We start from the raw sequence: 16,408 nt of genomic DNA, 5'->3' as shown, positions 1-16,408 counted from the left end.
AATTTCATTTTAACCAACTTCACTTTATTTATTTATTTATACTTTTGTATTTGTTCAAACAGCCTATCATTTCAGAATGGGAGTAATAATTATTCTTTTATACGAAACACTGAAATGGTAAATGCTGGAATAAAAAAAAAATTCACAATAATAGATTATAACTAAAGTATATTAAAAAAATCAAAAACCGAAACATAGGACTCAATAAGTTTCCATGGAACAGCATAGAGTGAAAGCTCATGTTTGGTCCCCAGCAATGATAATTGTGTGCATTTATCATTACTCATATTTTGTTGACAAATTTGAGACATTCTTTATATCAACCATCAACAATGAATTTTAGTCTTACTGAGAGGATTATATCTCATAAAAAAATAAAGTTTATAAGTAGAAATGGCTTTTTTTGAATTTAGGCTCCATAGTTCTCAAAATTTAAAACTTTACAGTGTGTCACAAGACGAGGCAATTAATCTTCTAAGTAAAGTTTAATGGCAAGCAACACATGTTTGGTAATAAATACATCACGAATTTTCCTGTAACCTGTATATTGTAATTTCTTGCTGCTTAAGCAGCATCGATCGACCAGAACCAGATTCAAATAATACTTCACACTGAATTAGTTATTTATGTTGCGATGTGTCAGTGCCAGTTCGTAGGGGCTTAGAAAGAGTCTGATCGGAATTGATTCACCTGCGACAAAACCACATGCTTGTCAGTGCATTGCTTTTATTATTTTTTGTCAAAAGTGCACTGCTTTTAATAGCAATCCAAAAATCAGATAATACATGTACCATCTAGTGTGTAAGCTATGTAGCTTGGACACGGAAACCATGGAGCATAAAACGAAACAGCACATGAGCATAAAACGAAACAGCACATAGCGTAAGAATAGGTTATAGTTTTGGAGTTTTGCAATTTCAAAAGCTTTTCTGAAAATGGAAACAAAACGCCGAAATGTGAAACAGGCTAATTTAGCTATCTTGATGGCTCATAGTATATATTAATCAAGGACTCTCAGTAAATCTTCGTACTCTCTACGTACCATGACATACATGATTTTCCTACCCAATCCATGACACTGTTCGGTTACGTCATAGGATAAATTTCAAAAAATATGCTGAACATACCTCGGACAGGAGCTCCGTCCATCAACTCAAATTTTGCTAGTGTTTCTGTCTCAACATGTGTATTTGCCCCTGCTCCTGTTGATTCTCGGCGCCTGATTTCAAGATCCATATTCTTTATCTTGATTCTCACGAGAAGAAAATATATATTTCCAATAATCACATCTTTCAGATGGTACCTATACATTTTAGTTACTAATCAGTTACTTAAAAAGATGTACTCTACAAAGCTAGTGAATTATTCATATTCAATTCGTCTCAAAAACCACTCGCTACACAAAGGTAACCCAAAATTTCAACAGTGACAGTAACCAAACTGTCTGGACTCTGGTTGCTATATATCTCATCCGCGTCAAGCCAATTAACCACATAGAGGATAAAAGTAACCCAAAATTCCAACAGTGACAGTAACCAAACTGTCTGGACTCTGGTTGCTAAATATCTCATCCAAGTCAAGCCACTTAACCACATACAGGATAAAAGTAACCCAAAATTCCAACAGTGACAGTAAACAAACTGTCTGGACTCTGGTTGCTAAATATCTCATTCGCGTCAAGCCACTTAACCAGATACAGGATAAAAGTAACAAAATCATATGAACAGCTACGTATAAACCTATAGACAGGCCATGAGAAATGGTACCTAATGAAGAGGAAGATCAAGAAGAAAATGATTGAAAGATTCTTCAAAGACAGACTTACTTGCTTTTGTTGTATTCGAACTCAATGTGTAAGCAATCTTCAATTCCAACTTCCATCTGTATCATTTAGACATTTACTATAATCGGAAGACCCAGAAAAATAAACAAATAAAGCAAATGCCTGTTTTTAGTGCATATGAATCTAAAAGTTCAAGTTACAGGGTAGCAGTGACACAATCATTATTTCAGCCATTGGGGAATGGCAACATTGATTGATTGTAGCGATCATGGCGAGCTCTAGGACTTCATTTCAAAGAAATAAGCAGCTGTTGTTGGATAACAATCAATATACTAATTGATGTTTAGCTGACCGGAAAAGGAGCGTAAAGAAAAGAAATTCAATTATTTGTTAATGTGGAAAAGTCTTCCCATCAATTGTGCGCATAGAAGCATGCCATTAAGAGATATCCAGCAAATTGTGATGAATACAACGGACATGTCTTGGAATATCCAATCCGATTGATAGCCAGAGGTTACAAGTACTTGTATCAAACAGTTAAAACAGAAAACTATGTAGACCAGAAAACGTTAATTTTGCCTCCACCAGCAGACATCATTAGCAGTCACGCAAAATGCATATGGGAAAATGATTAAAAATAAAAAAAATGAAAGAAATGATCAGAATCAAACTTTTGCAGCAACAACTTAAATGCAAGTGGTCCATAAAACATCAGTGAGAACATAGATCTACTACAAAATAGAATAACATCCAAGAATTCATACCTGAGCCTCACATTCACCCCGTTATATGTTTCATAGGGCATTTCTACAGTAGAGAACTCAAAAGGATATGATTTTTTTCATATATTTCTCCAGGAACATCCAACTCGCGTACTGCAAACAAGAGAATTTAGAATCATGACCACTACAAAAATAATTACTTTCTTCTCTTTTCTTTTTATTACCCGAGTAGACAATATTTACAATAATTTTGAGTTGAATTGAAACTAGAGGTTAAACGAATCACTATATTAACTGATTGATTACAAAAAACTGGAAGTGCTCATTTAAAAATTTAGCATGGTAAATTAGAATGGTCAAAATAAACACTGATACAAAGACACATAAACAGAACACTTCTAGGTTAGTCTGGCAACTCTGATGCCAGCCCTCCAAGTGTTGTCAATGTATCAAAGAGTAAAAAGGCCAAAATTGTAAAATAAAATAAGTTTATACAATTAGTATAAGTTGATGCGGGGTCACACCCTAGGTTGGAGATGCCCTGAGATTAATACAAACTGCATATAAAACGACCATAAGCAGTTCCACAATATCAAGATGGAAAATAGCATGAAAGTTAAACATAACACAGCGAGAAGCTATGTTTTTCATGACACCGGCACTCTTCTTTTTCCAGGGCCTGAATTTAATATAACCAAGGAAAAATTGTCAACTGCATTTACAACTTTATCTTTGTCGAAAAGTTTTGCATAAATTTGGTAGCATAAGAGGGAACAGATATAATCAGCTCAACACATAAACTCAGTAATTTATAGTTACATAGACAAGGAGTACTCTTAACTGGTGGAATTGAAAACCAGTAACAAGTTAAAGGCACATACTCATTCTTGCATATAACACCACCACAGACAGGTAAATTTTCATCCTTAAATGAAAAAAGTTCAGGATATTCTTCAAACGAGAGCAAGGTAGGCATTCGATCAAAATATCAATTTGTTGGCAAGCAATATTAGGTCATACATGTTCTCACTCCAAATCAAATTCCACAATCTTTTTCTTATGATCAAACTTCCGCTCTGAGTTTAGCCGGTTCAATTTTTCGGACAAAATCATCGGTTCTCACTTTACCTCCTCTGGCTGCAGGAGTCAGGACTCTCCAGTAGATAAGATCTCTCGTTTTCTATTCTGCAGGCGGCCATGTTCTAAATATATGATTTATATATATAAAGTAGAAAACTTCATCCAAAAACCGTTGTGCCATTTAACCTTTCCATTCTCCACCCAGTCAAATGCGAAATAAAGGAAAATGAGTCCAACATCTTTCATTTTGTTCAGACTTCAGGAAAAACCAGCTCGGCATTATTGTAAGAATATTATAGTTGTTTATATATTTCCATCACACTATTAACCACAAAGCCATTAGTCAGAATGTCCGGTTTAGTCTTTGAGCAGATAAGTAATTTTCTATGCTAACATGTCAACCAGAAACTAATGTTAAAGAGAGAATCTATCAGAAAAGCTGCAGAGATTAACATGTTGCTCAATAAACTAGGATGCATTATTTATTTATTTATTTTGCCAAAGATAACAATATATAAATATGTAAGAAGAATGGCCATCTCCTGAAGATAATGAACAATTCTTAAGCAAAGAAAATAAAAATGGACTTTGCGGCATTGAGCAATCCAAATACACATTCGTTTAACAAATTTGAACAGAATAAAAAGAACAATTTTGTTAAACGAACGGTAGCAAGTATATATAATTATTTTAAATATGAATTAGAAAAACACTTACCTGTAGCATCTTTTAATTTATTTTGAACATCACCTGTTTATTTGCTTGTTAAACAGCAAACTTTCGCAAGGCAATGAATGTCGGCGATGGACTTGTCCAACAAAAATGAGAAATTGAAGAGTGCTTGGGAGGCCTCCTCTTTTTGAAATATGTGTCCAGAAAAAACAAAAAACAAAAACAAAGAAAATTTCAAAAAATAACAATTTATAAATAAATATTAATTTACGATATTTGTACTGATTTAGATACACCCATAAAGGGGAACCGAGAATGTAAAAACATTTTATAAAATATATGATAATTAGTAGAGTAATGGTAAATAATTAAAATTTATAATGTATGCAAGATAAAATACAATCATATATATTAAAAGTAAAAAATTCAAATTTAAAAACAAAACTCATAAGATTCTCATTTTTCCTTTTAGTTTCTTCATGCAGTAAAAAAAAAATTATGAAAGCCAAAAAAACAAAAACAATAATTCGAAATATTTTAGTTTAAAATCAAGGAGCAAAATCCAAAAGATTGACTTGAAACCCAAGATTGCTATTGCAAATTCAAGATTTGGATTTACTGGGGATATAATTATTTTAACTTTAATTTATCTTTTTGATAGTTAAAAAAATAAGTGTATTGATCTTCGATGCAATCAATCAAATTGTAGGCAATACGAATTCATTAAAAAAAGTAAAGGCAATTATTAGTACTTGAAAAACAAAGTTGAAAAACGAATTGATTTTTATTTGTAATGAGAGAGCAGAAAACTGATTTTTAACTTTGTTTTTCTTAATTAGTAATTGATTTTGGGATACAATTTTTCAATTAAAAATGACATTCATGAGAAGAAAAAAAACAATTATATAGCCAACTCGAAAAGTATTTTTTGTGCACATGACGTTTGTGCTATTTAGCATAGGAAGTTGTAAAAATTATGAAAATTATGAGTTAAAATGGTATTCAAAAGAGCCAATTCGAAATATATAGCCAAAAATTAACAGATTAGGTTGTTTTATATTAAATCCAACAATAATATCAACTCCTATTTAGCATGTATTAGAATTTTAATTTCTGAAGCAGACACATTAACAAGCAAACACAGATTAATATAATTTACAAAACTGAAAAATAAAACTCAGACCATTGAGGCAATCCTAAACAGAGAAACAACACCCCATGTAGTTGCCATTGCAGATTGAAAAAAATATAACTTACTTGGTCAGTGGTTATCAAAAAATCATCATCTTCTAACGCAAATGTTGTTGTAGATTGTATATTGGAGATCAGTTCATTGAGGAAGAACTCGTCATGGTTAAAAAAAAATCAAGAACACAATGCCATAGCCAAAATATATAACCTTCATCCTTTTATAGGAGAAGTGCCAATAAGAAATACATGATCACGCCAATTTGGAAAAAGAAATTATCAAATTCACAATGAAAAATGACTAACACATTATCTCCAAATTTCTCGCACTACAGTTATTATTTCGAAATGTAATGGACGTGCTCTTCCATATCTAGCACTCTTTATTGGTTATCAACATTATTTGCAGTCGTTGACGAAACACCACTTGTGATACCAGGAATAGATAACAGTTTTTAATTAAAAATGAATTAACAAATGAGTAAACTAAAACATACCTGTTTGTGCATAAACAGAAGCAATATGGCATACCATCTTAATTCAACGAATGATTATGTTTACGATGACTATTTTTGATTCTCCGGCACTGGCGGAAAGTTTGAATTGAGAGTGATAACCGCCAATTGAGAAATATAACCGCCATGATCCAAACAAATGCAGCAAGGTATCAATAAATGTCAGCGATGCCGTTAACCATAATAAACAAGATGATTAGGCGGAACCCTTTAATCAACAGCGGTTGCATCAAAAACATTGTGGTGGGATTAGGATAGATTATTAAATATTCTAATTGGGACATTGTCCCACTCGCCTATATATTTTTTGGAGGATGCTGTGATTGAGAGTAATAAGCTTCTCATTTTCTGTCAAGATGCATTATTTATTTACAACTATAAATAGGGGATTTATTCATCATATGTATTCAAATGCTTAACCACTTCCCAACTCTACATCTCATAAGATATATATATAAAGTGCACAAAATCCATGCACTCATAAGTTCAGCAATTTGGAAGAGAAATGTACCATTATGCAAAATTGGAAGCAATAATAGCCACCTTCAATGAAAAAATGATGAAGCCAGGCTTAAAATGTTAATCACCCATTTCATGACTTCCTTGAACAGCCATACTACTTCTACTGATACTATACAAGGTCAATTTATTCCCTCATCATTCTCAAATGCAATTGTTTTACACCAAATTGAACCAATCCCACAAACCGTATTCAATTCTTTATGCATTTTAAATTTAATAGAAGAAAAAGCCTCCATCTTCATCTTCAAATCCCTCATCCTCACTATCAGATAACAAATAGTCCCCTTCTTCATCTTCGTCTTCCCCTTCAGAAAAAACCGAGATCCTCAAATTGTTCCGCCCAAAATTCACTCCAGCAAGTTCATCAATAACACCATCCACATCACTCTCTTCCACCCGACCACCAATCTCCTCATCAAAATGCAAAACCGAAAAGAAACCATTGTTATCCTCAAAATCATCACTCGCAACAACCCTACTCTTGGGAACCAAATCATTCTCAGTAACCTCCCCATTCTCAACACCAATCCAAGGCACCCACAAATCAGCATGCCTCCCCAATGCCCTATCTCTATCCCCAACAACTACAGTCCGCAAATCAGCCTCTCTAGCCCTCCTCAGAGTCTCAGCAAAATCAGAATCATCAGATATCAAAAACAACCAGTCAATTCCTCTGCTCATTGAATGCTCAATTTGGCGCTTCAGAGCCCAATCAGCAGCTTGCGGCTTATCTTCGACGGTCTTAACATAAACCCCAGCTCGCCTCAATTCTTGAGCCAATCCATACCCAACTTTAGGTGTCAACAATTTTCTCGCTTCTTCGTTATACTTATGGTTCCCGGAAACGAACCTCTCCTTAAAACGCTGTCGCTTCTTCCCCTTCAACGATCTCATTCTGTTGAGTTTCTTTTGCCTCTCACGCTCATGTAACTGCTTAAAATGTTTCTTTAAATCCAAATTAGTCTTGCATTTACGCCCGCATACTCCGCAAACGTACGCTTCTGGTTGGTTCACGAGCCCTTTTCTTTCAAGAATATCTAACTGTTTTCTCTCCCGCCGTTCTTCCATAACCCAGTTGGGGAGGTGAATAAAAGCGTGGCGGTTTGCATAAGCAGACATTTCGATAATCTCCCCGAACTTCTGAGCCAACTCTTTGAGAGCAATGGCTGCTGGATAAGGAGGCCCACGTGGCGGCTTGTTGTCGAGGTCCCATAAAACTACGACTTTGCTCTTCTTGGATGTGTACACTCCCTGTCTGTTTTTGGCCATGTCGATTTCGGACGCCGCCGCGGCGTGGTTGGCGGTGATGAGCGGACATCGGTTGAGTTTGTTGGTGTGAAAGTGCAGAGTAGGTTTGTGGAAGAGAAGTTGAGGTTTTAAAAGAGGAGAAGGGTTGGTGAGAAGTGGAGGCATTGATGCGATCAGATTTTGCTCTGCCTATTTCATGTTCTACCATTTCAGAGTATATTTTTTGGATAAGAAACAGAACCATTTGATTTCACATTTGGGCCTTTTAATTAACAGATGTTTATAAAAAGGGATTATGATAAAAATATCTAAAATTTTAAAAATATTTATAAAAATATATGTAAATTTTTTTTATTTATAAAAATATTAACTGATTTAAAATTATTTACAAAACTACCAAAAATAAAAATTATTTACAAAAAAACGATGTGTATAGTGTTGGTATAGTTATGATATAATTTTGGTATATTAAAAGTATAAATCCGAGAATTTAAAAATAATATTTGGTTTATTATTGATATAATTTTCGCATACTTCCGTTATTTTGATAATATTTTTTTTTATATTTTTTAGTTGATAACATGTACATTTTTTTATATGTATTTTTTACTATAGTTGGTAATGAACTAGGGAATTTGTATATTGTTGGTATAATTTTAGTATATTGTTAGTTTATTTTTTAGTATACAATGTGGTGGAATGTTAGTGTGATTTTTATCTAACATTAAAAAACAAATTCAGTATATTTTAATGTGTACATTTTTAGTATAGTGTTGGTATAATTTTAGTATATTATTAGTTTTATTTTTAATATACGATTTGATGTAATTTTGGTAAATTTTTTATTTAATATTACTAGTAAAATTTCATATGTTCTGATGTGTATAATGTTGGTATAATGTTAGTATAATATTTATATATTTTAAATTTATTAGTATATTGATACTATACCAACAGTATACATCCTATATTTGTAATTATTATTATTTTTTTGGCATTTTTATAAATATTTTAATCAAATAGAATTTATGTAAATGAAAAAAGTCAAATGTATTTTTATAATTATTTTCATTTTTTCTGATAAATGGTGTAATTTCCTCTTATAAGAATACCTAAAAATAATACATTAACTCTAAAACTATATGAACTACAGCTTTTATTAAGTACTCCCATTTTGTAGATTTTCTGTTCGGATTATATATATATAATTGAAAAATAGATAAAAAAAATTATATTTGTTCAAATAGTCTGGCATTTTAAAACAGAAAGAGTAATAATTATTTTTTAGACTATAACTAAAAGAGTTTTCAAAAATAAAAATCAAAAACCGAAACGCAATAAGTTTCCATGCAACAACAGAGAGCGAAAGCTCAAGTTTGGTCCCCAGTAATGATGATTGTGTGTGTATTACTGCATTTATCTTGACTCATATTTTGTTGATAAATTAGAGACACTCTTTATATCAACCATCAACAATGAATTTTAATTTTACTGAGAGGATTATATCTCCAAAAAGTTTAAGTTAAAAAGTAAAAGTAACTTCTTTTGAATTTAGACTCCATAGTTCTCAAAATTTAAAACTTTACAGCGTGCCACAAGACGACGCAATTAATCTTCTAAGTCAATTTTAATGCCAAGCAACACATGTTTCTACTATGATGATAAATACATCATGAATTTTCCTGCAACCTGTATATTGTAATTTCTTGCTGCTTAAAGTAGCGTCGATCCTCTTCGTCGACCAGAACCAGATTCAAATAATACTTCACACTGAATTTGTTATTTATGTTGCGATGTGTCGGTGTCAGTTCATAAGGACTTAGAAAGAGTCTGATCGGAATTGATTCACCTGCGACACAATCACATGCTTGTCAGTGCGTTGCTTTTATTAGCAATCCAAAAATCAGATAATACATGTACCATCTAGTGTTTAAGCTATGTAGCTTGGAAACGGAAATGATGGAACATAAAATGAAACAGCACATAAAGTAAGAATAGGTTACAAATATAGAGTTTTTGAATTTCAAAAGCGTTTCTGAAAATGGAAACAAAACGCCGAAATGTGAAACAGGCTTATTTAGCTATCTTGATGTCTCATATATTAATTGAGGACTCTCAGTACATCTTCGTACTCTCTACGTACTGTGACATACATGATTTTCCAAACCCAATCCATGACACTGTTTGGTTACGTCATGTGATAAATTTCAATAAATATGCTGAACATACCTCGGACAGGAGCTCCGTCCATCAATTCAAATTTTGCCAGTGTTTCTGTCTCAACGTGTGTATTTGCCCCTGCTCCTGTTGATTCCCGGCGTCTGATTTCAAGATCCATATTCTTTATCTTGATTCTCACAAGAAGAAAATATATCTTTCCAATGATCACATCTTTGAGATGGTACCTATACAATTTAGTTACTAATCAGTTACTTAAAAAGATGTACTCTACAAAGCTAGTGAAATATTCATATTCAATCTGTCTATCAACTTAAAAACTCCACGGATGACAAAAACCACTCGCTTCACCAAGGTAACCTAAATTCCAACAGTGGACAGTAACCAAACTGTCTGGACTCTGGTTGCTAAATATCTCATCCGCGTCAAGTCCCTAAACCACATACAGGATAAAAGTAACAAAATCGTATGAACAGCTACGTATGAACCTATAGACAGGCCATGATAAATGGATAAGTGGTACTGGTACCTAATGAAGAGGAAAATCAAGAAGAAAATGATTGAGAGATTAATCAAAGACAGACTTACTTGCTTTTGTTGTATTCGAACTCAATGTGCAAGCAATCTTCAATTCCAACTTCCATCTGTATCATTTAGACATTTACTATAATCAGAAGATCCAGAGAAATAAACAAATAAAGCAAATGCCTGTTTTTAGTGCATATGAATCTAAAATTTCAAGTTACAGGGTAGCAATGACACAAAATCATTTTTTTAGCCATTGGGGAATGGCAACATTCATTGATCGTAGCAATCACGGCGAGCTCTAGGACTTCATTCCAAAGAAATATGCAGCTGTTGTTGGATGTCAATCAATATACTAATTGATGTTTAGCTGACCGGAAAAGGAGCGTAAAGAAAAAAAATTCATTTATTTGCTAATGTAGAAAAAATTTCGCATCAATTGTGCGCATAGAGGCATGCCATTAAGAGATATCCAGCAAGTTGTGATGAATACAACGTACATTTCTTGGAATATCCAATCTGATTGATAGCCAGAGATTACATACGTATTTCTCTTATTGTAGGACATTTTGTAGTCAGCTGAAATTCATTCTTAATTGGCCAGCTATGATTTGCATCATTAATTATGCATGACTTTGGAACATTTGCACAACACAACAATAAAACTTTCATAAGATAATGATCATCATTGGGAAGACAAAATCACAAGAAGTTACAAAATATTTTGGTTATAGCCCATTTGGCTTTTCTGCTCTAAATTGGAGAAATGTACACCAAACATCCCTAGACTCATCAAACAGGAAAAGGGAGAAATGAGAACTGCAGTCATATATACCTTAATGCTATTATTGACAGGAGGAGGTGGTGAATAGTTGCGAACCTGATGCATTAAAATAATGTCAAGATAAACATAAGAAGAGACACTATGTTAATGACAGATGTAGACTATATAATAGTGCAAAAATAAATTTAGAAAGGTTTCTCAACAACAAACATTACTTATTTACGCATTGCAATAATGATTCTGAATGACCCTATAAATTCCATGAGTATTGATACATTGGTGAAAAACAACTAAGCCTGACTTCATTTTGTCATTTGTGCAAAATGGACTCTCTGCCACAGATTTATAAAAATCAAGCAATCAAAGAGTACATTTATGGCTAAATTGTTTGTGAGAAGGCAAGAAAGAAAGAGGAAATAAGGGATAACAAAGTATTACTACAAAGTCCCCGTACTCAATGATGCTTCCTGTATAACCACGACTAACTGTCACTTTCAGAACATACCTGCAAAAGAGCAAAGAAGCAAAGTTTTGTGCCATAAGTTCTAGCTTGATAAAGCAGAGTAATGTAACAGATTTTTCTGATTTTTATTCAGGCAATCCTATCGTTGATTCACTTCCACATATATTGATCTAAATGTCAATATCAATTTTAAATAATGACGATTAGAATTCAAGTCGCAAGAGCAAAATCTAGTAAGCAAAACAAGCCAAATATTTGCTAGAAAGCTGGCCGAGGCTAACTTATTCCACAAGAAAACACCACATAAATACTAAATGCGGAATTATGCCTTTTCCCCAAGGATAGCAGTCAGCATTCGGATATGAAGAAGAAATCATAGTGCACATAAGCATAGAGTTCACTAATTTAATAATAAGAGGAGCCATTGTGATTTATAAGTACTTGTATCAAACAGTTTAACAAAGAAAAACTATGTAGACCAGAAAACGTTAATTTAGCCTCCACCAGCAGACATCATTAACAGCCACGCAAAATGCATATGGGAAAATAATTAAAAATAAAACTGAAAGAACGATCAGAATCAAATTTTGTAGCAACAACTTAAATGCAACCATAAAACATCAGTGTAAACGTAGATATACCACAAAATAGAATAACATCCAAGAATTCATACCTAAGCCTCACATTCACCCCGTTATATGTTTCATAGGGCATTTCTACAGTAGAGAACTCAAAAGGATATGATTTTTTTTCATATATTTCTCCAGGAACGTCCAACTCCCGTACTGCAAACAAGAGAATTTAGAATCATGACCACTACGAAAATAATTACTTTCTCTCTTTTTTTTTATCACCCAAGTAGACAGCATTTACAATAATTTTGAGTTGAATTGCAACTAGAGGTTAAACAAATCACTAGATTAACTGATTGATTACAAAAAACTAGAAGTGCTCATTTTAAAAGTTTAGCATGGTAAATTAGAATGGTCAAAATAAACATTGATACAAAGACACATAAACAGAACACTTTTAGGTTAGTCTGGCAACTCCAATGGCAGCCCCAAAGTGTTGTCAATGTTTCACAGACCAATCCATTGAGCTGAGAATAACATAAGTCAAAAGTTAAATAATTCAACTAAGAACAAACCGGTGGCTGAACCAAGAGCCAAAATAACGTTTCAGATCAAATTAAGAAAATAATTTAGTTACGCCAGTTAGAAACGATGTTTAATGCAATAAATAAGATCTAAAAATTAATCTTGTTATGAAGTTAACTAAAAGAACACATGTAGATATAGGAAAAATAAACAGCAAGGCTTCCGGGTACAATTCTTTTTTATATATAAACATACAAAATAGAACTGCATGTATAATGTTCAGTCAATTTTAAAACTTGGACTAAAGACTAAAAAAAAGAAGGGATAAAGCCTTTGTGAAGGATTATAAGTAGAAATAGCTTTGGAAAAAATAACCTTTGAGGTCAATGATCAAAACAACTAGCTAGTTGGATTAAGAAAACAATGATTTGCAGATTTAACACTTGACTACTTCTAACCAAACATCCAGAAGCACCTATTGACTACTTTTGAGGTTTGACTTGAGCAACAAATGCATTCAACAAGTGTTATAGTCAACTGGGACTTTAATAGGGGCTATAAGATCATTCATTCAATCCCCTTAAAACATAAATCAAAATTTTACATTATTCAATGGAAAAATCAGCAAACAAGGGACCGCATTTCCTCCTAAGTGGGCCACCATTCATGGAGATGGTAAAGCTACACCATAAAAAGAAAGCAAAAAAAAAATCCCGTGAAGGGGGAGAGAAAGCTGGTTTGCGCATTCCTTAATTTGATAACTCAATCTGAAGAGGTTTCAGAACATAATATATATATTATCCAAACATATATAATCAAAAATTCAATCAGCTAGAAAGCCAAAGCATACTCACCAAGGGAAGTAAAATCATAAAAGTTCCCTCTGTCAAAATACATCTCTGCAAAACAGAAAATTCCTATGAATATCACTGCATGATATGAAATGCCTTACATTTAAACAAAGCAATTGAACAAATCAATCAATGCAGATTCTTCGCCACAAATTAAATAGTGTATAGCAGACGATATTTAAATCAACAAGAAATAAAATTGTTTAAAGCACAAATGGTGTATGACTATTATTAACCTGTACAGTTGACATAAAAATTCTTGACATGCCTCGTGCATATTTAGGTTGTGGAAGTATACCACAGAAGTAAAGACTGTTGTGGTGAGTGAAATAACAGCTTTAGCTACAAAGTTAACAGAGTTTACAATAGTTGGGGGTATAAATAAGTCAAGCACAGTTAAATAATGCCACTCAGGTAGCTCATAAGCCTAACCAAGCTTGTGCTTTATAAATATATATCAAAGTTCAGATAAAAATTATGATATATATATAATCTACCCAAAGAAACAAAATGTTAATTCCATTTTCAGTTTGAACTCACTCAAGTTTATTCAAACTTTATTTTGCAATCAACTAGAACCTTCATTGGAATACTTAATCTAGGTAGAGTAGGGTCAACACCAAATACCCTGTACTAGTTCAAGCAAAGTTTACACAAGAATTGATAATTAAAATCAATCAAAATATTAAATCAATAGATACACAAATCAAGTTAGCCAAGTTCAAGTAGTACACACTGTATAATATACCCTTTTGTATCTCAAAAGGGAATTTAACATGTGTTAAAATTATAGGCAATTGGCAAAAATAATTTCTTAAAAACAGATTAGAAATCGATGAGGCTGAGAAGTGAAAGGGTAAAAAAAAGAGGAACAAAAGAGAAAAAGCAAATGTCTATTTCTTGATGGTTATCTCTTGTTTATGCCCAAGATATTTGTTTCACTAGCGATTTATTTCATTTAAAGGATCTTACCATCATTCTTTTACTACTTCAAAGATCCTTTTATAAGATAATTATCCCTTATCCATGCAAAAGGAAAGCATAAATTATGATAAACTCAACACTGAATAATCAGCAATACATGCTACTACATAAAATATCCAGGCATCAGGCATGACATGTATATATATATCTGAATCAGGTTATAGAAAAAAAAAAGAGCTTAGAATTCTAGGTGTTGTGACCCTGTCATTTACTATAAACTTATCAAGCGAAGAAGTTAAGTGGAAATTTCACCTATTTGACCAAGAAGCTCAACTTTGATGCCATTGTGTTCAATCTTCTTCCCTTGAAAAGGCTCAATTAAAATCTAAACACAACAGGGTGGAGAGCTTGTAAGTGTCATTCTGATTATACCAGCATATACAAATAATTAACATACATAAAAATAACTAGTAATAGAGCACCTTTCCAGCTATATTCTCTTGACTTTGGAAAAGTGAAACCATAACTGTTTGACCATTTTCCTTCTTCATTGGAACCTATAAGTAGACAGAATATACTGAATCACTAAACATATATACATAACGAGGTTTAATTTAAGGAAACAAAACCAAAGTATCACATGGCACAAGTCACCACTGCAACATATAATATTGTGACCATTTATGACAAATGTCAGGGAAAGTAGTTTTGAAACAGATCCAACAAGTTGATCCATTTTCTTTTCACCCTAAATAACTTTGCAAGCAATCCGAAGTACCGCTAAAGATAGAAATATCGATGAACATATTTCCATTTATTCCTATGTTTCCTTTACAATTATTATTGTGATGATTTTTAAACTACTACTCCCTCCGTCCCAAAACAATTGTCAACTTTTCTTATATTTTTTGTCCCAAAACAATAGTCCACTTTCTTTGTAAATCACAATTTAAAGTGTTTATTTTTCATATTATCCTTATTTAAAGTGTATCATTTATTGCTATTAGCCTATAGCCAAAACATCTAATAAGGGTATGATAGGAAAAATGAAGATAAATTTGTGAAAAATTAGAGTATTAATTGTGTTTCTTAAACTGTGTGAAAAGGAGAAAGTGGACTATTGTTTTGGGACGGACGGAGTATACCTGAAGGCTAGCATAATAAAGTGACAATGAGACTAAACTAAACAAGTGTACCTGCTTGCGCGTTTTTCCATCGTTAAATGTGATGGAGATACTACAAGCTGGCTTGAAAGCTCCAATAAGGTAATTCTGTGGAAAAACAAAAGAAATTCAAATGTTAATTATCATAACAAATCCACAACAAATATAATTAATGAAATTACTATATATGAACATGAATCAAAGGAGAACTTACCATGCTTTTCTTGAAGTAGGAAGCCCAATCCTAATTCCTGCAAAAATCAAACCTCAGAGTTAGGTTTCTAGAATATTATTAAATCCAATTCCAAAACTATATACAGCAAGCATTTTCTACATGCAATAAAGCTTCTTAATAGCAAATAAATCATATAAAATTGGGGGCATTGATAGGAAAATCAAGCAAACGAAGTGAAAAAATGGAAATTGAAAATTGAAACCTTATAGATTATAGAGAAGGATCGGAGCAGAGTGATCAAGAAACAGATGGAAATGAAAGTAAACCCTAAGATTTACAGGTACTACAAAACGAAGCTTCACTCAGTTATATGATCGATGTATTTGACAGTTAGAGCTAAGCTATTCTAATTTCTTTTTTGGAGAATATCTCCCTTTAATCCGTATTTTAAAGAAACCAACCTCATGATCATTAAAATAGACGATTTTAAAAGTTTTAAATGTAAATAAAAAAAAGTC

At 32.6% G+C, this 16,408-nt stretch overlaps 2 protein-coding genes across 3 annotated transcripts; both read right to left on the bottom strand.

Annotated features, from left to right (window-relative positions):
- Positions 1 to 369: 369 nt before the first annotated feature.
- Positions 370 to 16,343, bottom strand: LOC126685766 (vacuolar protein sorting-associated protein 26A). Of its 2 annotated transcripts, none has more exons than XM_056106273.1 (12): positions 16,153 to 16,343; positions 15,930 to 15,966; positions 15,749 to 15,823; positions 15,035 to 15,109; positions 14,865 to 14,937; positions 13,632 to 13,676; positions 12,354 to 12,465; positions 11,656 to 11,722; positions 11,269 to 11,313; positions 1,826 to 1,881; positions 1,128 to 1,303; positions 370 to 690 (listed from the first exon to the last, which is right to left on the bottom strand). In XM_056106273.1, exons 2-12 carry the CDS (start codon positions 15,930 to 15,932, stop codon positions 617 to 619), a joined length of 801 nt encoding a protein of 266 aa, XP_055962248.1. In that variant the 5' UTR covers positions 15,933 to 15,966; positions 16,153 to 16,343; the 3' UTR covers positions 370 to 616. The 2 variants fall into 2 exon arrangements, with proteins under 2 accessions (XP_055962248.1, XP_050235676.1); XM_050379719.1 differs by lacking the exons at positions 370 to 690; positions 1,128 to 1,303; positions 1,826 to 1,881 and adding exons at positions 9,253 to 9,579; positions 9,960 to 10,135; positions 10,497 to 10,552 and having other exon boundaries at positions 16,153 to 16,335.
- Positions 6,532 to 7,972, bottom strand: LOC126685765 (uncharacterized). The gene has a single exon (XM_050379718.2). It carries the CDS (start codon positions 7,893 to 7,895, stop codon positions 6,696 to 6,698), a length of 1,200 nt encoding a protein of 399 aa, XP_050235675.1. The 5' UTR covers positions 7,896 to 7,972; the 3' UTR covers positions 6,532 to 6,695.
- Positions 16,344 to 16,408: the final 65 nt, after the last annotated feature.

This window comes from Mercurialis annua, linkage group LG6 (genome assembly GCF_937616625.2).
Source record: "Mercurialis annua linkage group LG6, ddMerAnnu1.2, whole genome shotgun sequence".
Lineage (NCBI taxonomy): Eukaryota > Viridiplantae > Streptophyta > Magnoliopsida > Malpighiales > Euphorbiaceae > Mercurialis > Mercurialis annua.
The sequence above is the reverse complement of the archived record's forward strand: the minus strand, read 5'-3'. Positions and strand labels throughout refer to the sequence as shown.

What these genes read in the sequence shown, in the direction of transcription:
- LOC126685765 (XM_050379718.2), bottom strand. Translation starts at nt 7,895, where the DNA reads ATGCCTCCACTTCTCACCAACCCTTCTCCTCTTTTAAAACCTCAACTT.
- LOC126685766 (XM_050379719.1), bottom strand. An exon ending in AAGAGAATATAGCTGGAAAG is followed by an intron (nt 14,938 to 15,034) that starts GTGCTCTATTAC and finishes TGTTGTGTTTAG; the next exon opens with ATTTTAATTGAGCCTTTTCA. An exon ending in TTATGATTTTACTTCCCTTG is followed by an intron (nt 12,466 to 13,631) that starts GTGAGTATGCTT and finishes TCTTGTTTGCAG; the next exon opens with TACGGGAGTTGGACGTTCCT.